This window comes from Schistocerca serialis, chromosome 12 (assembly GCF_023864345.2).
Source record: "Schistocerca serialis cubense isolate TAMUIC-IGC-003099 chromosome 12, iqSchSeri2.2, whole genome shotgun sequence".
In the NCBI taxonomy this organism is placed as follows: domain Eukaryota; kingdom Metazoa; phylum Arthropoda; class Insecta; order Orthoptera; family Acrididae; genus Schistocerca; species Schistocerca serialis.
This window is the reverse complement of record NC_064649.1, coordinates 81,854,717-81,879,653: the sequence shown is the minus strand read 5'-3', so window position 1 is coordinate 81,879,653 and position 24,937 is coordinate 81,854,717. Positions and strand designations below refer to the sequence as shown.

The 24,937-nt window shown below is 46.5% G+C and overlaps 1 protein-coding gene, 1 non-coding gene and 1 pseudogene across 2 annotated transcripts in view; 1 reads left to right on the top strand and 2 right to left on the bottom strand.

The window, feature by feature from the left end:
* The window catches only part of LOC126427951 (proline-rich protein 2-like), a 40,465-nt gene extending 19,589 nt beyond the window's left edge, over window positions 1–20,876 (bottom strand). The window contains exon 1 of the mRNA XM_050089840.1: window positions 20,865–20,876. Coding sequence (XP_049945797.1) covers window positions 20,865–20,876 — 12 coding nt within the window. The remainder of the gene's footprint in view (window positions 1–20,864) is intronic.
* On the bottom strand, window positions 48–165 carry LOC126428568 (5S ribosomal RNA; annotated as a pseudogene).
* A 578-nt stretch (window positions 20,877–21,454) lies between the features above and the next one.
* Window positions 21,455–21,529, top strand: Trnat-ugu (transfer RNA threonine (anticodon UGU)). The gene has a single exon. It is a non-coding gene; the product is annotated as a tRNA-Thr (tRNA).
* The last annotated feature ends 3,408 nt before the right edge of the window (window positions 21,530–24,937 follow it).

Below are 24,937 nucleotides of genomic sequence, written 5' to 3'. Positions count from 1 at the left end.
GAGTAGCTCCTCAATTGGCATCACGAGGCTGAGTGCACCCCGAAAAATGGCAACAGCGCATGTCGACTCGGATGGTCACCCATCCGAGTGCCGACCACGCCCGACAGCGCTTAACTTCGGTGATCTCGCGGGAACCGGTGTATCCACTGCGGCAAGGCCGTTGCCTAACTAAGAGAATAATGGTGAACTGAATTTTTTGCATGTGTCAGTTATCAAGCGAGGGGACGGGGAATTGGACCATACAGGATGCAGAAAAGCCACACATACTGACTTACCTTAATATAGATTATAACCACCACCCCAGACAAAAAAGGCGTGTAAAAATCTTGGTATACACTACGCACAAAATTTGCGAACCGACTTATTTAAAACATGAGATTCAATATTTCGATCGACATTCGAAAAGACTGGTTGTTCTAACAAAGGAGATAGATCGAGCACTTCGCCCTAGGGGAAGAATCAGGATCAACGAGGGACTATGGCCGCCTAACGATAAGTTTTCCTTCCCTTCTTCAGTAAGATTACAGACCGCACTGGGAACGTTTTGAGCAACTACGGTGTGGAAACTACAGACCTACCAAGAAGATACAGGAATGTTTAAGATCGGAAAAAGATATACGCCATCCTTTGGCTACACCGGATGTATATACAACTTCTTGTAGTAGTTGACTAGTTAATTACTGCCGCCTGCGACATACGGATAAATCAGCAGTAGCGGGACATGTTTAGCAACAAGGTGATCACGAAATAAAATTCAGAGAGAAAACATCGCACTATCATGTGCGCATGTACAGAGGCTATAGAGATTTGTAAAAATACCACAGTTAACAGAAAAGAACAACTCTTAGGTTAGATAAAATCTGAATTTCAACGTCTTTTTTTCCGTGGATACTCTGCAAATCACATTCAAGTGCCTGGCAGAGGGTTCATCGAACCACCTTCACAGTTCTCTACTATTCCAATCTCGTATAGCGCGCGGAAAGAATTAACACCTATATCTATCCGTACGAGCTCTGATTTCCCTTATTTTATCGTGGTGATCGTTCCTCCCTATGTAGGTCAGTTTCAAGAAAATATATTCGCATTCGGAGGAGAAAGTTGGTGATTGGAGTTTCCTGAGAAGATTCGGTCGCAACGAACAACGCCTTTCTGTTAACGATTTCCAGCCCAAATCCTACATCATTTCTGTCACACTCTCTCCCATATTTTGCGATAATACAAAACGTGCTTCCTTTCTTTGAACTTTTTCGATGTACTCCGTCAGTCCTATCTGGTAAGGATCCCACACCGCGCAGCAGTATTCTAAAAGAGGACGGACAAGCGTAGTGTAGGCAGTCTCCTTAGTAGGTCTGTTACATTTTCTAAGTGTCTTGCCAATAAAACGCTATCTTTGATTACCCTTCCGCACAACATTTTCTATGTGTTCCTTCCAATTTAAGTTCTACGTAACTGTAATACCTAGGTATTTAGTTGAATTTAAGGCTTTTAGATTAGACTGATCTATCGTGTAACCGAAGTTTTAGCACTCATGTGGATGACCTCAAACTTTTCGTTATTTTGGGTCAACTGCCACTTTTCGCAACACTTAGATATCTTTTCTAAATCGTTTTTCAGTTTGTTTGATCTTCTGATGACTTTAGTAGTCGATAAACGACAGAGTCATCTGCAAATAACCGAAGACGGCTGCTCAGATTGCCTCCAAAATCGTTTATATAGATAAGGAACAGCAAAGGGCCTATAACACTACCCTGGGGAACGACAGAAATCACTTCTGTTTTACTCGATGACGGTGCACTGTGAGAATGACGATCGATTACTTTCAATTAGGAATGTTGGCTTTACCAGAGATGATCTCTTCGCTGACGTCATGTGTACATTTTTTTTTTCACTATCTCCTTATTTTTTATGACCCACCGCCTAATTTCTTATGGTGAGTCGTATGTTGCCACTTAGTCGCCATGACTGGGTCCGGGGTCCTGTGTGACTGAAAGTAACACCACCCCCACCACCACCGTCCCCACTCACACCGTTGCCCATGTCCCGCCACGTGGAGGTGGGCTCTATTTGTTTACATCCATTTGATGCCTTTTTTTTTTTTACTGTGGTGCTTCTACGCTTCCTATATTGTGTTGTATATTAACAGGGGACCTAGAAACGACGGAGAGGCTCCGTCCCCGCCGCAGCCGCAGTGGCCCACAACCCCACGACGACTACCGCAGTCCACTTCACCCCTCCGCCGCCCCACACCGAACCCAGGGTTATTGTGCGGTTCGGCCCCCGGTGGACCCCCAGGAAACGTCTCACACCAGACGAGTGTAACCCCTATGTTTGCATGGTAGAGTAATGGTGGTGTAAGCGTACGTGGAGAACTTGGTTGCGCAGCAATCGCCGACATAGTGTAGCTGAGGCGGAATAAGGGGAACCAGCCCGCATTCGCCGAGGCAGATGGAAAACCGCCTAAAAACCATCCACGGACTGGCGGGCTCTCGGGACCTCGACACAAATCCGCCGGACGGATTCGTGCCGGGGACCAGGCGCTCCTTCCCGCCTGGAAAGCCGTGCGTTAGACCACACGGCCTACCGGGCGGGCTCTCAGATACATACTAATAGAAGTTTCTCCTTAATTCAATTGAATTTTCATCCCATTTACGTTTTTAAACTGAATATAGTTTGGGTATAGGGTCTAATGTCAGATTGTGCCTGCATAATATCCACATTCTCGATGCTGCATTGACTGGCAACACTCCGAAATAACGAACTTTGACACTAAGATTTCAATATCGAATTTCGTAATTTCATTCGAATGGAAGACGACATTTTTTCGAAGCTGCTCACCATCACTGAAAAAACTATTTATCTGCGAGATACAAACATGAGCCCGTCCATAGACACAGAGGTAGCCACATTTCATAGGAAGTTTCTCAACAGAAAAAACTTTCAGTGTGTAACTTGGCAGTCCAGTAAGATTTCTGGCCTCTGGTGAAACATTCCAGTCAACTCTTTGGACTTTGCAACAAGAATTGCAGAAAATGCATTATTTGTAATAAACAACATCAACTTTTGAGATATTCTATTAAATTAATGGGAAAGACCCAACCGGGTGGGCTGCGCTTCCTAAATACACGGTGATCTCTCGAGTTCTTGTTGCACTTTGGCGCTTTAGTTCTCAAGATGTCTCCCGCAGTCGGAGATGAAACGTTACGAGGAAGTTCTATACACCGACCGCAGCCTGTCATTCAAGTGAAATCAGTACCGGCCGTGGAAGGATACATCGGATAATAAGCATGAAGTATGGTCTATGTCCCAGGCAACCACCCAGAGTTTGTCGGATTAAATAATTTCCGCCCGGCATGCTTCCCTTACCGCGTCACGTGCGCTCAATCCGGCGATGTGCGGCCGCCATAATGTTTTGGCTCGTCAGCGTACATATCTGTGCGGCGGCGTAGTGCGCTGTGTTTACGCAAGGACGCGGCGTAGTAGTACGCCAGAGCCGCAGGTGGGGGCCGAAGGGGAACGGAGGGGGGGCGCGATCAATAGCGCCGCGGTGGGCGTGGCCGACAGCCACCGCCGCTGCCGCCGCATTTCAGTCTGGGCGTCGCATCCCGGCAGGGGCAGCTGGCTCCAGCTAGCTGGCGGCCCTCGCTGCGACACACCCGCAACACACACTACGCTGCTACACTACTGGCCATTAAAACCACGAAGATGACGTGCTACAGACGCGAAATTTAACCGATAGAAGAAGATGCTGTGATATGCAAATGATTAGCTTCTCAGAGCATTCACATAAGGTTGGCGCCCGTGGCGACACCTACAACGTGCTGACATGAGGAAAGTTTACAACCGATTTCTCATACACAAACAGCAGTTGACAGGTGTTGCCTGGTGAAACGTTGTTGTGATTCCTCGTGTAAGGAGAAGAAATGCGTACCATCACGTTTCCGACTTTGATAAAGGCCGGCTTGTAGCCTATCGCGATTGCGGTTTATCTTATCACGACATTGCTGCTCGCGTTGGTCGAGATCCAATGACTGTTAGCAGAATATGGAATCGGTGGGTTCAGGAGGGTAATATGGAACGCTGTGCTGGATCCCTACGGCCTCGCATCACTAGCAGTCGAGATGACAGGCACCTTATCCGCATGGCTGTGCAGCCACGTCTCGGTCCCTGAGTCAACAGACGGGGACGTTTGCAAGGCAACAACCAGCTGCACGAACAGTTCAACGACGCTTGCTGCAGCATGGACTATCAGCTCGGAGACCACGGCTGCGGTTACCCTTGACGCTCCATCGCAGGCGTTCCTTTCTGCAGGAACGCCTGCGATGGTGTACTCAATGACGAACCTGGGTGCACGAATGCCAAAACGTCATTTTTTCGGATGAATCCAGGTTCTGTTTACAGCATCAAGATTGTCGCATCCGTGTTTGGCGACATCGCGGTGAACGCAAATTGGAGGCGTGTATTCGTCCTCGCCATACCGGCGTTTCACCCGGCATGATGGTATGGGGTGCCCTTGGTTACACGTCTCTGTCACCTCTTGTTCGCATTAACGGCACTTTTGAACAGTGGACGTTACATTTCAGATGTGTTACGACCCGTGGCTCTACCCTTCATTCGATCAATGCGAAACCCTACATTTCAGCAGGATAATGCGCGACCGCATGTTGCAGGTGCTGTACGGGTCTTTCTGGATACAGAAAATGTTCGACTGCTGCCTTGGCCAGCACATTCTCGAGATCTCTCATCAACTGAAAACGTCTGGTCAATGGTGGCCGAACAACTGGCTCGTCACAATACGCCAGTCACTACTCTTGATGAACTGTGGTATCGTGTTGAAGCTGCATGGGCAGCTGTACCTGTACACGCCATCCAAGCTCCGTATGACTCAATGCCCAGGCGTATCAAGGCCGTTATGACGGCGAGAGGTGGTTGTTCTGGGTACTGATTTCTCAGGATCTATGCACCCAAATTGCGTGAAAATGTAATCACATGCCAGTTCTAGTATAATATATTTGTCCAATGAATACCCGTTTATCATCTGCATTTCATCTTGGTGTAGCAATTTTAATTGGGTTGTTTGGGGAAAGAGACCAAACAGCGAGGTCATCGGTCTCATCGGATTAGGGAAGGAAATCGGCCGTGCCCTTTCAAAGGAAGCATCCCGGCATTTATCTGGAGCGATTTAGGGAAATCACGGAAAACCTAAATCAGGATGGCCGGAAGCGGGATTGAACCGTCGTCCTCCCGAATGCGAGTCCAGTGTGCTAACCACTGCGCCACCTCGCTCGGTAGCAATTTTAATGGCCAGCAGAGTATCATCTCTACGTAGTCCGCCTCGATAGCTGAGTGGTCAGCGCGACGGAATGCCATGGAAAGGGGACCGATATCGATTCCCGGCTGTGTCTGAGATTTTCTCCGCTCAGGGACTGGGTGTTGTGTTGTCTTCATATCATCCCCATCGACACGTAAGTCGCCGAAGTGGCGTCAACTCGAAAGACTTGCACCAGGCGACCGGTCTACCCGACGGGCGGCCATAGCTACAGGACATTTCATTTATCGCTACGCATGCAAAAGCCGCGCGTAGAATCGTTGTTTGGGGCTGTCTTGGTGCTCGGCTCCTATTTGAGCTAGGAACACGAAGTGAAAAGTTTTTAGTTTAGCCCGGACCAGACGCCATTCGTATTGACATTTCGAACATCTGCCTTGTATCGTATTGTATTGTATGTTAACCGGGGACCTAGAAACGACGGAGAGGCTCCGTCCCCGCCGCAGCCGCAGTGGTCCACAACCCCACGACGACTACCGCAGTCCACTTCACCCTTCCGCCGCCCCACACCGAACCCAGGGTTATTGTACGGTTCGGCCCCCGGTGGACCCCCCATGGAACGTCTCACTCCAGACGAGTGTAACCCCTATGTTTGCGTGGTAGAGTAATGGTGGTGTACGCGTACGTGGAGAACTTGTTTGCGCAGCAATCGCCGACATAGTGTAACTGAGGCGGAATAAGGGGAACCAGCCTGCATTCGCCCAGGCAAATGGAAAACCGCCTAAAACCATTCACAGACTGGTCGGTTCACCGGACCTCGACACAAGTCCGCCGGGCGGATTGGTGTCGGGGACCAGGCGCTCCTTCCCGCCCGGAAAGCCGTGCGTTAGACCGCACGGCCAACCGGAACATTGCCTTGTTGAAGCTATGTTACAGTAAACTTTAAGCAACATTTGAACGACGAACCGGTGCTGGCGCCCAGAAAAATTGCGCGAATCGCTTAATTCATTTTTGCAACAGATTTGAATTGGGTTGAAATTAATGCTTTGCTAATGGCGCCATTTCTGTGTGCAACCTTCGGATTTGAAGTGCAAAAACAGCCACTCTCGTTTGGATTTCACGTGCAAAAACGATCACCCTTAAATAAGTCCGGACTGGAGAGAAACTAGTGACTCAAATTTCGGTCACTGGTGTATCGGTCCTCGGTCCGAGACAAGTTCTAACTGTTTGAAAAAAATCTTGCTTCGTTTCGATTTTACGTACAAAAAAAAAAGAAAAAGGTTTTACTGGGAGATTCTTGAAGTGCGCCACTTCGACACTTTAAACTCGTACGAATGGGTTCAAGCTTTGCACGAAGCTATATAAATGGATCAAGTCAAAAAGTAATTTTTTTATCTAATATTCTTTATCCGTCGTCGAGATATGATGGTTTAAAGTCGAAGTAAATGTAACACGTAAAATTCGTTCCTACGTGAACTGAAAGAGTGAAAACAGTTCAAGATGAAACATTTTTTTAATGCTTTCTTACAATAAAACTGAATACTCGCTTTAAAAAATCTAGCTTTATTCGGATTTTATGTGAAAAAAAAACATTTTTATGAGTTTTCTTACTCGCGCCAATTGTGTGTTTCAGACTTGTGCGATTAGGTTCAAATTTTGTGAGAATCTAACGCAAATACGTGTCATTAGTTGTCGTTCAGTTGTTTTGTGAAAGCTTTATCCGTTGCCACGGTATAAGCAACATGGTTCGAAAGACAATAAAAAAAAGCCTATACCGGATCAATCATCGCCAGAGTCAACAAAACTGTGAGTGCGGAGCTGCCTACATAGGACAAACAGGGAGACCTGTCAGCTTACGAGTAGCAGAACACGAACGCCATGTACGATTACAACAACGTAATAAATCGGCGATATTGGAACACCACCGTGACTGTGGACAACCTATCAGGTTCCAGGAAGCCCGAGTACTGGCGAAAGATACGTGGATGCGAGAACGCAAATTACGGGAGGCGATCGAAATTATTAAGCAGCCTGACAACATCAACAGAGCAGATGGCTACAAACTCCCGGCGTCCTGGCTGCCGGCCATCCAAGTCTACAGGTCGCGAGCGGCCGCGGGGCAGAAGCTACACGGGACACGGGCGTATCTGCACAAACAGCTATAGAGCAACTCTCAGTCCATTTTCTGGCACACCAGGAAAACTTGCCGACCAGAAGCCGAACGCTGATTGGCCGACAGCTACCAATCGTTGACCACATGGACATCCACGAATAGCCTCTTTCTCTCCATCTTCCCTTACGTCTTGACTAGCCAATCATATTAGAGGGCCAATTAAAAGTTTTTGCAACAGTGACGTCAGACATCGATGGTCTGTAATAAATAGTAGCACCTATCCCCATGCAAAACCAGTCGTGCCCTGAGGAAGGCTGTTGCAATTCGGCCGAAACATCGGTTTTAGTTTATTTTTGTGGTTGTGTTTAGCAATGACGCGGCATAATACCAAGAAGAATTTTAATCACTACAACAAGTCTGTATGGAGAGTGCCAAGCTACGGCGGTCTAACGTCAGAATTATGGAAGAGTGAAAGCAGCTTAGCACAAAAAAGGCGAATATGTCCTGGGTAAAGTTAGAGATATAAAAAAGGGAGCCTAGCTTTTCGACTTATCTGGCAGCTTCAAAGGCATTTCAATCAAAATTTTAGTTTGTGTAATCTTTACACGCTTTGACTCCCCTTTGCCTGTAGTCATAATCCAATTTCATGACGCGTTCGTTAAAATCGACAGAGACCGTTGCACATAAATCGTCTTAAGGCAAACACACATGGTCACTACCTGGTTATTTTCTGCTGAACAGAAATTCGCATTAAACACGGCAAGCAATAAGTCATGACTCTCATCCACATCGATAATCAGACTCTGTAAACCACTGTGAAGTGCATGGCAGAAGGTACTTCCATTTGTAGCTGTTATCAGAGGTGCTTCCCGTTTCGTTCACGTATGGAGCGCGGGAAGAATGAATGATTACTGGCCTCTGTTCGTGCTGTAATTAATATGATCTCGTCCTGGCGATCCGTACGTGAGTGATACGTAGGGTGTTGTTGTGTATTCCTAGATTCATCATTCAAAGCCGGTTATTGAAACTTAGTGAATAGGTTCTTTTGGCATAGCTTTCGCCATCGAATCTACACTCCTGGAAATGGAAAAAAGAACACATTGACACCGGTGTGTCAGACCCACCATACTTGCTCCGGACACTGCGAGAGGGCTGTACAAGCAATGATCACACGCACGGCACAGCGGACACACCAGGAACCGCGGTGTTGGCCGTCGAATGGCGCTAGCTGTGCAGCATTTGTGCACCGCCGCCGTCAGTGTCAGCCAGTTTGCCGTGGCATACGGAGCTCCATCGCAGTCTTTAACACTGGTAACATGCCGCGACAGCGTGGACGTGAACCGTATGTGCAGTTGACAGACTTTGAGCGACGGCGTATAGTGGGCATGCGGGAGGCCGGGAGGACGTACCGCCGAATTGCTCAACACGTGGGGCGTGGGGTCTCCACAGTACATCGATGTTGTCGCCAGTGGTCGGCGGAAGGTGCACGTGCCCGTCGATCTGGGACCGGACCGCAGCGACGCACGCATGCACGCCAAGACCGTAGGATCCTACGCAGTGCCGTAGGGGACCGCACCGCCACTTCCCAGCAAATTAGGGACACTGTTGCTCCTGGGGTATCGGCGAGGACCATTCGCAACCGTCTCCATGAAGCTGGGCCACGGTCCCGCACACCGTTAGGCCGTCTTCCGCTCACGCCCCAACATCGTGCAGCCCGCCTCCAGTGGTGTCGCGACAGGCGTGAATGGAGGGACGAATGGAGACGTGTCGTCTTCAGCGATGAGAGTCGCTTCTGCCTTGGTGCCAATGATGGTCGTATGCGTGTTTGGCGCCGTGCAGGTGAGCGCCACAATCAGGACTGCATACGACCGAGGCACACAGGGCCAACACCCGGCATCATGGTGTGGGGAGCGATCTCCTACACTGGCCGTACACCACAGGTGATCGTCGAGGGACACTGAATAGTGCACGGTACGTCCAAACCGTCATCGAACCCATCGTTCTACCATTCCTAGACCGGCAAGGGAACTTGCTGTTCCAACAGGACAATGCACGTCCGCATGTATCCCGTGCCACCCAACGTGCTCTAGAAGGTGTAAGTCAACTACCCTGGCCAGCAAGATCTCCGGATCTGTCCCCCATTGAGCATGTTTGGGACTGGGTGAAGCGTCGTCTCACGCGGTCTGCACGTCCAGCACGAACGCTGGTCCAACTGAGGCGCCAGGTGGAAATGGCATGGCAAGCCGTTCCACAGGACTACATCCAGCATCTCTACGATCGTCTCCATGGGAGAATAGCAGCCTGCATTGCTGCGAAAGGTGGATATACACTGTACTAGTGCCGACATTGTGCACGCTCTGTTGCCTGTGTCTATGTGCCTGTGGTTCTGTCAGTGTGATCATGTGATGTATCTGACCCCAGGAATGTGTCAATAAAGTTTCCCCTTCCTGGGACAATGAATTCACGGTGTTCTTATTTCAATTTCCAGGAGTGTATTATGACATTTCTGGAGACCAAAAACCTCTACAGGAAATAACACGGGTTCCGAAAGCAAAGATCGTGTGAAACCCAGCTCGCTCCGTAGGTGCACAGGCGCCCAGGTAGATGCCGGGTTCTTTGATTTCTGGAGGGCACTCGATACAGTTCCGCACTGCCGCCTAATGAACAAAAATACGAGCATACGGAATATCAGACACGCTTTGTGGTTGCATAGAAGAGAATCTGGACTTGGGACAATGGGGTAAACGTGGGCAGACATAAGGACAGAATCGTGAACATAAAATGTCTGGCCTTTATCGATGACACAGCCATGATAAAAAAAAGGAGCCCAGGAATCTCTTGAGACACTCCGCGGAACTCACGGACTTCGAACTTGGTCAGGTTGTAAATGTACACTCATATCGCTGGATGGGTTGCGGAGCATCTTTGCGAGCAGCCGCGTCTGCAGAGTCGAGCTCGGGACACGAATCTGGTGCGTTGTGTTGTGGGTAGCTCTGCATGTAAGAAGCCTTATTAGTATTGAGGCTGAAGTGTTGCTACAAGTGCTGTTACAGTAAAGTGATGAAATATCGAAGTGATTCAGAGGAAAGTGCGTCAAGAAGTAATTAAAAAATGAACAATGTCGCCGATAACGTATTTTTGTGTATCCTCTAGTTGCGTGTCGTACCGTACAGCATCAATCCAAGAATGAATTAATGTGAATCAGTAATACTACGAGTATTTACCACAAAAGAGAACATTTAAGTGCCAGTGTTTTGTAGCGAGCGTGAGGGCGTGCGTTCGGTCATCGCGTTTCCGCATTATCAACAATCAGCCGCGCCGCGACGGTTACGCGCACGCTCGTACAAGTGATAACTGAAAAATTAACTTGACGCACAGTGTTATATCATTACTAGGGTCAAGGAGGACTGGTACCTGAAGAAATCTGTGTATGCATGACGAGCGTAAGAACTTTCGTGCGATCATTCACCTCAGAATATAGATGTTCGTACCAGACGTCGAACATTTTTGTGTTTTAACATTGAGTGGCTCCCCTAAACCCGCTTGCATATTTCGATAGATAATTCCAGGCAAGCCAACAGCAGTGTGGAGCAGAACAGTACGACCGCCGCGGGATTATCAGGTACGTGGTGTGGACTTTAAGGGAAACCCCACCCCCGCCATTCGTACCACCGGGCGTGTTACGAGGTGATTGGGTGTCACTTGTGCCATAAGTCTGTACGCGAGATTTCCACACTCCCAAACTTCCCTAGGTCCACAGTTTCCAATGCGATAGTGAAGTGGAAAAGTAAAGGGACACGTACACCTTCTTGCTTCCCACTGCTGAAGAGTAATTTGGGGATGGCGATTGCTCTATTGCTCTCAGCCGAAACAGGACTACAAATCTCATATGAAAAAGCGTACAGGCCGACGTCGTCTGTTGACTGACAAGAGACCGCCGACAGTTGAAGAGGGTCGTAATGTGTAATAGGCAGACCTCTATCCAGACCATCACACAGGAACTCCAAACTGCATCAGGATTCACTGCAAGTTCTATGACAGTTAGGCGGGAGGTGAGAAAACTTGGATTTCATGGTCGAGCGGCTGCTCATAAGCCACACATCACGCCGGTAATTGCCAAACGACGCCTCGCTTGGTGTAAGGAGCGTAAAAATTGGGCCATTGAACAGTGGAAAAACGTTGTGTGGAGTGACGAATCAGGGTACACAATGTGGCGATCCGATGGCAGGGTGTGGGCATGGCGAATGCCTGGTGAACGTATTCTGCCAGTGTGTGTAGTGCCAACAGTAAAATTCGGAGGCGGTGGTGTTCCGGTGTGGTCGTGTTTTTCATGGAAGGGGCTTGCACCCCGTGTTGTTTTGCGTCGCACTATCACAACACAGACGGACATATATGTTTTAAGCACCTTCTTGCTTCCCACTGCGGAAGAGTAATTTGGGGATGGCAATTGCTCTCAGCCAAAACAGGACTACAAATCTCATATGAAAAAATGGAATACATGGACACAAAATCCACAGATAGGCACCCATTGGCTACAAAGTATAGAAAGGTAACACAAGTAGAAAGTTTCAGGTGCTGAACGCGACATCCAATGAAGAAATGACTACTAAAGGTACAAAAAGCATGCAAACTTACATGGAAGCATTACAACAAAACAAGTATTTCCATCGGTCGCAAATTAAGACACTATAGTACAGTAGCCTTACTGTTGAGGTATGGAAGTGCCTCGGTAAAAAGGGAATTGATATCCTCTGGGATTTAATGAAAAAGATTCGGCGACAGATGCCAGACAAGTGGAGAACTAGTGTACTGATCCCAATATTTAAGGGGAAAGATGATGTGCAGGACTGCAGTAACTATAGAGCTATTAAACTGATGGCACACACAATGAAAATTTGGGAAAGAGTTATAGAAGCAAGATTACGCAAGGAGACTGTGGTGTGTGAAGAACAGTTTGGGTTGATGCCTGGAAAAGGAACGACTGATGCAATACATGCTTTAAGGTGGATAGTGGGGAGACACAGGGAGCTACGAGCCGATCTACGTATGGCTTTCACTGATTTGGAGAAAGCATATGACAGAGTCCCAAGGGACTCATGGAGATGCATGAGAGAGCAGTGCGTGACAGAGAAGTATGTGAGGTTAGTGAAGGAAATGTACAGAGGAGCAATGACACAGGTGTGGGCATGACAAAGGAGTTTCCAGTAAAAGTAGGGTTACATCAAGGGTCTGCGCTTAGTCCCTATCTCTTTGACCTGATTATGGATGTGTTGGTGAAAGATGTGAAGAAGGAAGCGCCTTGGAATACGATGTTTGTGGATGATGTGGTTCTTTGTGAGCAGAGCATCGACAGACTTGAGGAAAAGCTGGAGGATTGGAGGAAGGCAATAGAAGAAAGAGGGATGAAGATTAGCAGTACAAAGTCAGAATATTTAGCACTGAAGGATGTGCAGATGAGGCCTTGCAAGATCCAGGATGATGAGCTGAAATCATCGGTCTGCAAATTTAAATACCTGGGGTCGTACAGAGGACTGGAAAGCGAGATACAACACCGAATAAACTGCGGTTGGAACAACTGGAGGAAAATGAGTGGAGTGTTGTGTGACAAGAAGGTGAGCATTGGGTTGAAAGGGAAAGTGTACAAGTCGGTGGTAAGGCCTGCTATGATATACGGGGCAGAGACATGGCCAATCACAATAGCCCCGGAAAGGAAGATGGAAGTGGCGGAAATGGATGTGTGGGGTATCAAGGAAGGACAGGATTAGAAATGAATTTGTTAGGGGAGGTGTGAAAGTGGAATCCACGGGGAAAATGACACAACAGAGCAGACTAAGGTGGTAGGGACACTTACAGAGAAAAGGGGAAGAGTATATCGGAAACAGAGTTGAGGATATGGAGACTGAAGGAGCGAGAAGGAGAGGAAGGCCGAAGATGAGGTGGAAGGATACAATATCCGGAAAACTAGGGGAGAAAGGATGGAAGAAGGAAGAGGCAATGGATAGAGTACTAAGGAGGAGAAGGATCCAGAAGAGCAACGCCGACCGTATGTGACGTGGGACAAGGCGACGATAAAGAAACAAATAAATAAAGTATAGTAGCCTTACCAGAGGCCTTGTATGCCTCAGAAACAACAGTAACCACGTGAAGGATAAAAGTCAACGAGACCGAAACCAACAGAGGAAAATACTGGAAAGGATCTATGGGCCAGTTCAGAAAGACGGTATCTAGATAAAGAGGCTAACAAAAGAACGGCACGAGCATCAGGAAAAGAAAGGCAAAGTTCTTCGGACACATTCATAGTATGAACGAAAACAGACTGACCAAGAAAAATTTTAACATAAACTGATACAGTGAAAACCAACTGGGTAAAGGAAACCGCGGAAGACGTCAAGAAACTGAACATATCCACAGAAGACACGATAGGCGGGGAAAAATACAGAGAGATAAAATAGAAAACGAAATTCAGCAAACGCTCAAAGAGAAGAAAACAGGAAATAAGTGGACAGAAGACAGAAAGAAGAAACACAGCGAATACATGTCAGGTTTTTGGGAAGAAAAAAAGAAACAGAAAAAATGCCATTAAAACTGTGTTTTAGCGCTCTTCTTAACGGGGAATCAACGTAGGTAAAACCCTCAGAAAACGTAGACCACTAGCGAAGAAAGTAGCTTACAAAGCACTCGTTCGACCAATGTTTTACTTTGTTCGTCAAGTCAGCGTGAGGTCCATACCAAATACAACTGACAGAGAACACAGAAGAAATCCAAAGAAGAACATCTCGTTTCGTCACGGGTTCATCCAGTAAGCATGGCGGCGTCACGCTGAGGCAGACGTTGCAAGAGAGGCGTTGTGCTCACACTGCCGTTCACAGTTAAAATGCCGAGAGCGTGCGTTCCCAGAAGAGTCAACCGATGCACTGTTTCCTCCCACTATTGTCTTTCAGAAAAGAGCACGTACGCAAAATTAAAGATTCCAGCTTGCAGGAAGGTTTACAGACAATAGCTCTTCCCGCGAACGGTTCGCGACTGGAACAGAACAGGCGAAGTGAAAGTGATACACTAAGTGCCCTCCGCCATACACCGTAAGGTGGCAGGCAGAGTACAAATGTACATTAGGCAACTGCCAGTCCATTTCTTCAGCCTCTGTTCTACTCTTCCATGGGTCAAACAAATATATGACCTTTCCTGCTACCTTCTCTGTACACATTCAATATTCTCTACACTGGTCCTACACTGAAGAGCCAAAGAAACTGGTACACCTGCGTTACCATCGTGTAGGTCCCAGCGAGTACGCAGAAGTACCGCAATAAGACGTGGTATGCGCTCGACTAATGTCTGAAGTAGTGCTGGAGGGAACTGACACTATAAATCCTGCGGGACTGTCCATAAATCCGTAAGAGTATGAGGGGGTGGAGATCTCTTCTGAACAGTACGTTGCAAGGCATCCCAGATATGTTCATGTCTGGGGAGTTTGGTGGCCAGCGAAAGTGTTTAAACTCAGAAATTTGTTCCAGGAGCCACTCTGAAGCAATTCAGGACGTGTGGGGTGTCGCGTTGGCGTGCTGGAATTGCCCAATTCCGTCAAAATGTACAATGGACATGAATGGATGCAGGTGAGCAGACAGGACGCTCACGTACGTGTCACCTGTCAGAGTCGTATCTAGACGTATCAGGGTCTCATATCACTCCAACTGCACACGGCGCACACCATTATGGAGCCTCCACCAGCTTGAACAGTCCCTTGCTGACGTGCAGGGTCCATGGATTCATGAGGTTGTCTACATGCGTACACGTCCTTCAGCTCGATACAATTTGAAACGAGACTCGCCCTACCAGGCAACATGTTTCCAGTCATCAACAGTCCAATGTCGGTGTTGACGGGCCCAGGCGAGGCGTAAAGCTTTGTGTCGTGCTGTCATCAAGGGTGCACGCGAGGACCTTCGGTTCCTAAAGCCCGTATCAATAATGTTTGAATCGTTCGCACGCTGACACTTGTTGATGGCCCAGCATTGAAATCTGCAGCAATTTGCGGAAGGGTTGCACTTCTGTCACGGTGAACGATTCTCTTCAGTTCCGTTCTTGAAGGATCTTTTTCCGGCCGCAGCGATGTCGGAGATTTGACGCTTTACCGGATTCCTGATATTCACAGTACACTCGTCAAATTGTCGTACCGGATAATCTCCACTTCATCGCTATTTCGGAGATGCTGTGTACCATCGCTCGTGCGCAGACTATAACACCACGTTCAAAGTCACTTAAATCTTGATAACCTGCCATTGTAGCATCAGTAACCGATCTAACAGCTGCGCCAGACAACTGTTGTCTTATATAGGCGTTGCCGACCGCTCGACCGTATTCTGCTTACTTACACATCTCTGTATTTGAATACGCATGCCTATACCAGTTTCTTTGGCGCTTCGTTGTATATGGTACAGGCTCGACACACTTAAACAATATTCTAGGATGGGTCGGACGAGGGATGTGTTAGCGACTATTCTGTAGTTTGATTGTATTTCCTCGGTACTCTACCAGTAAGGCTAAGTCTACAATCTGCTTTCTCCACGACTGAACCTCATGATCGTTCCACTTCGTGTCCTGTTAAAGTGTTACACCCAAGTATTTATGTGAGTTGATCGATTCCAAATGTAACTCATCCTTGCTGTAGTAATAGGGGAGTATTTTTTCCTCTTTTTCTTTTGTAAATGGCACAACTTTATATTTTTGAACATTTGATCTCTTCGTTTTCTCGGTCCACACATGTGAATCTCCATCTTTTCTTTTCCTCCGTAAGCAGACTAGCTCTTAGTTGTAAAATCAGGGAGCCGCACCTTGCAATGAACAATTCGTGTGTTCATTTATAGCTGGTGGTATGCAGAAAATGGTTACTTCTACAAATGGAAAAGGTATGTAAATAATTATTATACCTAAATATTAAACGGAGAATCTAGATGTTAGAAAACTGGTTCAGATTTGTTTAAATTTTGTTCGTTACTATGAAATTACCCAGTTTCTGAAGGTCTTCGTACGTGGACTTCAGGTTGCAATACAAAAAGATTCAAATGGCTCCGAGTACTATGGGACTTAACATCTTGAGGTCATCAGCCCGCTAGACTTAGAACGACTTAAACCTATCTAACCTAAGGACATCACACACATCCATGCCCGAGGCAGGATTCGAACCTGCGACCATAGCGGTCGCGCAGTTCCAGACTGAAGCGCCTAGAACCGCTCGGCCACTCCGGCCGGCTTGTAATGCACATCTGCTAATTCCAATTTGGTGTTCGATAACGAAATACTGAAATAACCGTTGGTTATGCATGAAATATTAACAGGTGAGCAATTACAAGCGCTTCTTACTGACAGCAAACTAGAGTTATCCGATTGGAAAGATCACGAATTCTCGTTTTTGAGTCGAGATTGTCTTGCTGAGCTCGATGAAACTGGACTGGTAAACAATAAGAACGTTAAGATGTCGTTACAGAGGCTAGGAGAACAGGACGTCCTCGTACAGTGAATTCTTCTGACAGTGAAGATGTGTATGTTGCAGAAAATGTGAATCAAGTGTCAAACACAGCTGTGTTGCAACCAGTTTCAGAACGTTTTACAAAGCTGCCCAACTACCAAAATTTGTTGAGGCAAGGAATGTCTCAAACTGCAGGAAACCTGGTTCAAATTCCAAGATAAAGGACTTGTGAATCAAACGTGGAATGTATTTATGTATTGGAAAAATACCATAAAGATTTATTTACTGGCACTAACAAATTATTACTTGCTAAAAATTACTGTATGATTATTACTTTATTATACGTATAAAGTTGTTATAAAGCTTAAAAAACCTCTACTGGAAATCATATATTTCAACAAGATTAACACTAAAAATCCTATTTTCTGAGTGCATTAGCATACACAGTGTAGTGTTTCAAATAAAATATATATATTCCCGAATATAATGTTTTTATTGAAGAAAGGGGAAAGAAAATACAAAGAGAAAATTGGTATGTTTTCACGATAAGTGAGATTTATGATCGACATATGTGGACCTCCATTTATGCTATAGTGAATCATCATAAAAGTACTTCATTTGCATGTGTATCATGCTTGTTTATACACTAAAGCGCCAAAGAAACTGGTATAGGCATGCGTATCGAAGTACAGAGATGTGTAAACAGGTAGAATATGGTGCTGAGGTCGCAACGCCTATATAAGACAAGTGTGTGTGGCGCAGTCGTTAGATCGGTTTCGCTGCTAAAAATGGCAGATTATCAAGATTTAAGTGAGTTTGAACGTGAGGTTATAGTCGGCGCACGAGCGATGGGACACAGTATCTCCGAGGTAGCGATGAAGCGGAGATTTTCCCGTACGACCATCTCCCGAGTGTAACGTAAATATGAGGAATCCGGTAAAACATCAAATTCCGACATCGCTGAGGCCGGAAATAGTTCCTGCAAGAACGGCGCAAACGATGAAGAGAAGCGTTCAACGTGACAGAAGTGCAACCCTTCCGCAAATTGCTGCAGATTTCAATGCTGGGCCATCAGCAAGTGTCAGCGTGCAAACCATTCACCGAAACATCATCTATATGGGCTTTCGGGGCCGAGGACCCACTCGTGTACCCTTGACGACTGGACGACGCAAAACTTTACGACTCGCCTGGGCCCGTCAACACCGACGTCGGACTGTTGATGACTGGAAACATGTTGGCTGGTCGGACGAGTGTCGTTTCAAATTGTATCGAGCGGATATGGAGACAACCTCATCAATCCATGGACTCTGCATGGCATCAGGGGACTGTTCAAGCTGGTGGAGACTGTGCAATGATGTGGGACGCGTGCAGTTGGAGGGATATGGGACCCCTGATACGTCTAGATACAACTGACAGGTAACTTGTACGTAAGCATCCTGTCTGATCACCTCCATCGATTCATTCCATTGTGCATTCCGACGGACTTGGGTAATTCCAGCAGGTCAAGGCGATACCCCACACGTCCTGAATTGGACACACTTCTGAGTTTAAACACCAAACTCCCCACACATGAATATTGTTGAACATATCTAGAATGCCTTGCAACGTGCTGTTCGGAGACCTCCACCCGGTCGTAATCTTACGGATTTATGGACAGCCCTGTACGATTCATGGTGTAAATTCCCTCCAACACTACTTCAGCCATTTAGTCCATGCCACGTATAGCTTCTGCGTTCAGAAGGGGGCCCTAAACGATATTGGGTAGGTGCACCAGTTTGTTTGGCACTTCAGAGCAGTTTATTGGAAAATACGAAAAGAATAAAATTCCTGTGAATTATTATTACTTTTTTCTTAAATGTCACGAGTGAAAAGGTTTTTGTCAACCTTTGCACCACTTTGGAATAACCTTTGCACCACTTTGAAATCTTATCAAGATATGATTGAATATTTGTGCAGCTTCTTTCGGACAGTACTTTATTACAGGTAACTGCATCATTTGCGACATGTCTGAGTTTGCTATTAATATTGTCCGCAAGGTCATTAATACAAAACCCGAACATTGAGGGTCCCAACATCCTTCCAGGGGTACACCCGAAGTTGCTTCTGTCGGTGACGCACTGTCCACGATAACACGCTGTATCCACCGTACTAAGAAACTCTCGATTCAGCACAACCGATCGCGGTTTCAACGAAAAGCGTAGGCATGCCATGGAGTCAAACGCTTTTCGGGAATCGAGAAACACTACGTCTACAGTACTGCCCGTTACCTACGGATATTAGGAAATCACGTGAGAAAAGAGGGAGTTTGGTTTCACATGATCGATGTTGAGCTCATAATACGAGGCGTATTTTTTACCTAAGTACCGTTTTGAAATTAAAAAAAGATGTGTTAGGATATCTCAATAATTTTATTTTTTCATGAAAGCCTGTACCTTAATCTAATTTTCCACATAATTTCCGTCAATACTGAGGAACTTGTCATAGCGTTGTACCAGTTTTTGAATACCCTCCTCACAAAAGTCTGCCGCCTGACTTGTTAACCGCTGCGCCACCACTGTTTTGACTTCGTCATCGTCTTGAAGACGCTGACTGCCAAGGTGTTTCTTCAAGTCCAGGAACAGATGGTAGTCACTGGGCCGCGCGGGATTAGCCGAGCGGTCTGAGGCGCTGCGTCATGGACTGTGCGGCTGGTCCCGGCGGAGGTTCGAGTCCTCCCTCGGGCATGGGTGTGTGTGTTTGTCCTTAGGATAATTTAGGTTAAGTAGTGTGTAAGCTTAGGGACTGATGACCTTAGCAGTTTTTTGTCCCATAAGATTTCACACACATTTGAACATTTGGTAGTCACTGGGCGCAAGATCGGGGTTGTACGGAGGATGATCTAGAGTTTCCTATCGAAAAGATGTGACGAGATCTTTGGTCTGATTCGCCACATGCGGACGGGCATTGTCTTGCAGCAAAACGATGCCCTTCCTCAACTTCCATGGACGGTTGCTTTGATTCTGGTGAGACGTAGGCCACCCATGTTTCATCGCCCGTAAGAATTTGGCTTAAGAGATCATAAGCGTCGTTGTGGTACCGCTCAAGGACAGTCAATGCACTGTCTAAACGTTTGGTTTTGTGCACATCCGTCAACATTTTCGGTACCCAACGTGCGCACAATTTTCGGTAATTCAAATGCTCGGTCACAATGCCATACAAAACACTACGAGAAACATTAGGAAAGTCATCCTGCAAGGAGGAAATCGTAAAGCGTCTGTTTTCTCTCAACTTATTGTCCACTTCCTGCACCAAATTTTCATTAACGACCGAAGGACGCCCACTCCGTTGTTCATCATGCACATTTGTGCGGCCATCTTTAAATGCTCTCACCCACGTTCTTACCATTCCATCACTCATAATGTTTTCTCCGTGAACTGCACAGCTCTCACGATTAATATCGATCCGTTTTAGGCCTTTAGCACTAAGAAATCTTTTAACAACCGTACTTCACAGTCGGCGGGACTCACGATTATCGGAGGCATCTTAAACACTCAGTACACAACGTAAACAAGGAAGAATCAGACTCTAATAGAGGCAGTGCGTAGATTAAGGTACAGCTTTCATGTAAAAACAAAATTATTGAGATATCTTAGCATGTTTTTTTTTTACTTAAAAATACGCCTCGTATGTTAAACGATTCGCAAATGGGTGACAAAAATATTGGACCGTAGTTTCGTGGATGATTTAAGCTCCCGTACCTGCAGACGGGTGTGATGGATGCTTTCTTCCAGCTACTGTGCACGACTTTTTCTTAGAGAGATGTACGATAGATTATAGTAAGAAGAGGGGCTAACTAAGCCGCAAACTGGGTACAGAATCTCAGAACGATTCCATCTGGCCATGTGGCTTTGTTCGATTTCAGCTGTTTCTCAACCTCACTGACAGTAATCTTTTCAGTGGTACGGTAATTATATTGGCGCAGTACTCTAGTGTGATGTGCTCTGTTGTGGTGGCATGGCGATACACCAGACTTGTAGTCTGCTACGTACCTGCCAATTCATGGCAACGAGTACTTTCGCTACTATTTTAAGAAATATGCAATAACTTGTCTGTCCAAATCTGAAGATGGTAACACTGATTACCGAAACCGGTATCGAGAATAATGCTTATTATTGGCGATCATGGCAAAGAAGTTTTTCTTCTCCAATAAGTTTGAATCTATATAATGAATAGATGAAAACTTAATTCTGAAACAATGAATTTTAGCTACATAGTTTCTTAAGTGTTAATTTCATAAACTTTTTATCACCCAACAACTATGTTGTATACTCCACTGGCTGAATGGGTTAGGTCGTGAATCATCGCGAGTCGGCTTTCCGTATTTGATCCTCTTAACACACAGAACTATATACTTACATGGATATGGTGTCTGTTCTGGCAACACCGGCTGTCACCTTCTGCTGTGCGGATGCACACGTATTACCCGAACTCTTACGGGACTTGGTAAGAATGTCTTCCACGAGTAATGAGTGTGTTGACGTGGGACAGTACAAATGTAGTGTGTGGACATACAAGGTGAGAAAGTGGGTCTCGCGGGAGGCGTGCGCGAGATAGTCCCTGCAGTCGCACTATCCTCTGTGCCCTCGGTGGCTCGGATGGATAGAGCGTCTGCCATGTAAGCAGGAGATCCCGGGTTCGAGTCCCGGTCGAGGCACATTTTCACCTGTCCCCGTTGATATATATCAACACCCGTCAACAGCTGAAGGTATTAATACACTCCTGGAAATTGAAATAAGAACACCGTGAATTCATTGTCCCAGGAAGGGGAAACTTTATTGACACATTCCTGGGGTCAGATACATCACATGATCACACTGACAGAACCACAGGCACATAGACACAGGCAACAGAGCATGCACAATGTCGGCACTAGTACAGTGTATATCCACCTTTCGCAGCAATGCAGGCTGCTATTCTCCCATGGAGACGATCGTAGAGATGCTGGATGTAGTCCTGTGGAACGGCTTGCCATGCCATTTCCACCTGGCGCCTCAGTTGGACCAGCGTTCGTGCTGGACGTGCAGACCGCGTTAGACGACGCTTCATCCAGTCCCAAACATGCTCAATGGGGGACAGATCCGGAGATCTTGCTGGCCAGGGTAGTTGACTTACACCTTCTAGAGCACGTTGGGTGGCACGGGATACATGCGGACGTGCATTGTCCTGTTGGAACAGCAAGTTCCCTTGCCGGTTTAGGAATGGTAGAACGATGGGTTCGATGACGGTTTGGATGTACCGTGCACTATTCAGTGTCCCCTCGACGATCACCAGTGGTGTACGGCCAGTGTAGGACATCGCTCCCCACACCATGATGCCGGGTGTTGGCCCTGTGTGCCTCGGTCGTATGCAGTCCTGATTGTGGCGCTCACCTGCACGGCACCAAACACGCATACGACCATCATTGGCACCAAGGCAGAAGCGACTCTCATCGCTGAAGACGACACGTCTCCATTCGTCCCTCCATTCACGCCTGTCGCGACACCACTGGAGGCGGGCTGCACGATGTTGGGGCGTGAGCGGAAGACGGCCTAATGGTGTGCGGGACCGTAGCCCAGCTTCATGGAGACGGTTGCGAATGGTCCTCGCCGATACCCCAGGAGCAACAGTGTCCCTAATTTGCTGGGAAGTGGCGGTGCGGTCCCCTACGGCACTGCGTAGGATACTACGGTCTTGGCGTGCATCCGTGCGTCGCTGCGGTCCGGTCCCAGGTCGACGGGCACGTGCACCTTCCGCCCACCACTGGCGACAACATCGATGTACTGTGGAGACCTCACGCCCCACGTGTTGAGCAATTCGGCGGTACGTCCACCCGGCCTCCCGCATGCCCACTATACGCCCTCGCTCAAAGTCCGTCAACTGCACATACGGTTCACGTCCACGCTGTCGCGGCATGCTATCAGTGTTAAAGACTGCGATGGAGCTCCGTATGCCACGGCAAACTGGCTGACACTGACGGCGGCGGTGCACAAATGCTGCGCAGCTAGCGCCATTCGACGGCCAACACCGCGGTTCCTGGTGTGTCCGCTGTGCCGTGCGTGTGATCATTGCTTGTACAGCCCTCTCGCAGTGTCCGGAGCAAGTATGGTGTGTCTGACACACCGGTGCCAATGTGTTCTTTTTTCCATTTCCAGGAGTGTATAATTCTAATTTCGTTCTAGACGGCTGCAGGTCATCAGTGGTGTCTGTTCTTTGGACATGTCCGAAAGAACCGACAGCATATCCATATTTGTAACATGGAGTTTTCTCCACTGGAGGTTGATAGCCTCTGGCAGCCGAACGTGAAAAGGTCTTTCAGAGACAAGTTTCCACCCTCCAACCCGGTAGGGAAGGAGAAGGCTACATCGGATTCGGTGGGTAGCCAACTAGAAGACTCAAATGAATCGGAGCGTTTGAAATCGCCAAATTCTCATCAAGCGCATTATGCCAAAACAAACCATAAACACGTTAACTACATTGCAACACATATCATAAAAACTGAAAAGCCAAAAAGCTTCACAAATGAACTGGACAGGCACAATATCGTAATAGCAAGGCTCCAAGAAATGAGAAATACAACAGAACTTCCATTTGAATCTCAAGGTTATAGAATTTCAAAATGCAAAACAATGACAAAGAGTTATGAAACAGTGCCCATAATTCGCAACAGGATTTATAGTAAATTTGAAAGTGATAGATTCAATAACTTATTTTAAAACTATTTCTCCACGAATCGCAACTTTAACTCTGGTAGTCACAAACAAGAATATATACTATCATGAACGCGAATGTCGCTACCAATGAGAAAAATTTTCTAACAAGAACTATGGTACAGTAGAAAATTTCGGAGATCTATTGGATCAGACAATAAATCAAGTCAATGAAAACAACGTAAAGACCTTAAAAGGAGATTTTAATGCCCAACTGGAAGAGGAAAAGAAGTACAGAGGTATGACTGGAAAATGAGCTCCACATAAACAAACTAATAGAAATGGGCAAAGACTAGTTGAAATTTGCAGAACACATGGGCTCACCTCGAAATCTAGATATTTTAAAAGAAAACCAAGCAATCTTATGACATGGAAACATCATGATTGGACAAGAGGAGAGCTGCAGCTGAAACATGTCTGCATGGACAAATTATTTCATAAAGAAATTCGAAATGCTAAAGTACTGAGAGGAACAGACACAGGTTCAGATCATTATTTGGTCAAAATCAAATTAAGGAAAAAGAGACAGAGAAAAGAAAGTATGACCTACATAAAATAGTCAAAAATGACAGATACCAGAAACACATACAAAATTTTCAGCAGTAACTGATAATCTTGAGGAACTGATACCAACTTTTAAAACAGCGTGCTGAAGAATCGGCCCCCGTAAATCAACGTAAAAAACATGCATGGTGGACTACAGAATGTGACGGAATTCATGGTGAAAAACATCAAGCTCGGACTAAATATCAAACTCACAAAACAGAAGGAAATGCAACTAACCTAAAACACATCAGAAAAAAAATTCTCTCAAATTATGAGAAAAACAAATGGGCAATATCAAAAGGATCTACTGAATTTCATTGAAGAAAACTTCTACAAAACCATTTCCAGAGAGTATTTCAAAGCCTTTGATAAACAATTACGTAATTTCAACTCTCCCACAACACTGCTGAGAAATAAGGATGCAAAAATAGCCCTTAATAAGAAGGAAAACGCACAGCTCATGGCAAAGCATTCAACGAGTTCTTTAACTGGGATGAATCTAAAAAGCTTTTAAAAGTAGGCACAAGCATCCCTGTAAAATCCAAACCAGAAAATATAAATACATCTACAATAGAAGAAACAGAAATTGCACTTAAAGAAATGAAATGAAATGATCGTATGGCATTTATTGGCCGGCATATCCCCTTCGGGGTTCGGCCGCCGTATTGCAAGTCTTTTTAGTTGACGCCACTTCGGCGCCTTGCGTGTCAATGATGATGAAAATAATGATGGACACACAACACCCAGTCCCCTGCCGGGAATCGAACCCGGGCTCGCCGGCCGCGGTGGCCGTGCGGTTCTGGCGCTGCAGTCCGCGGGACTGCTACGGT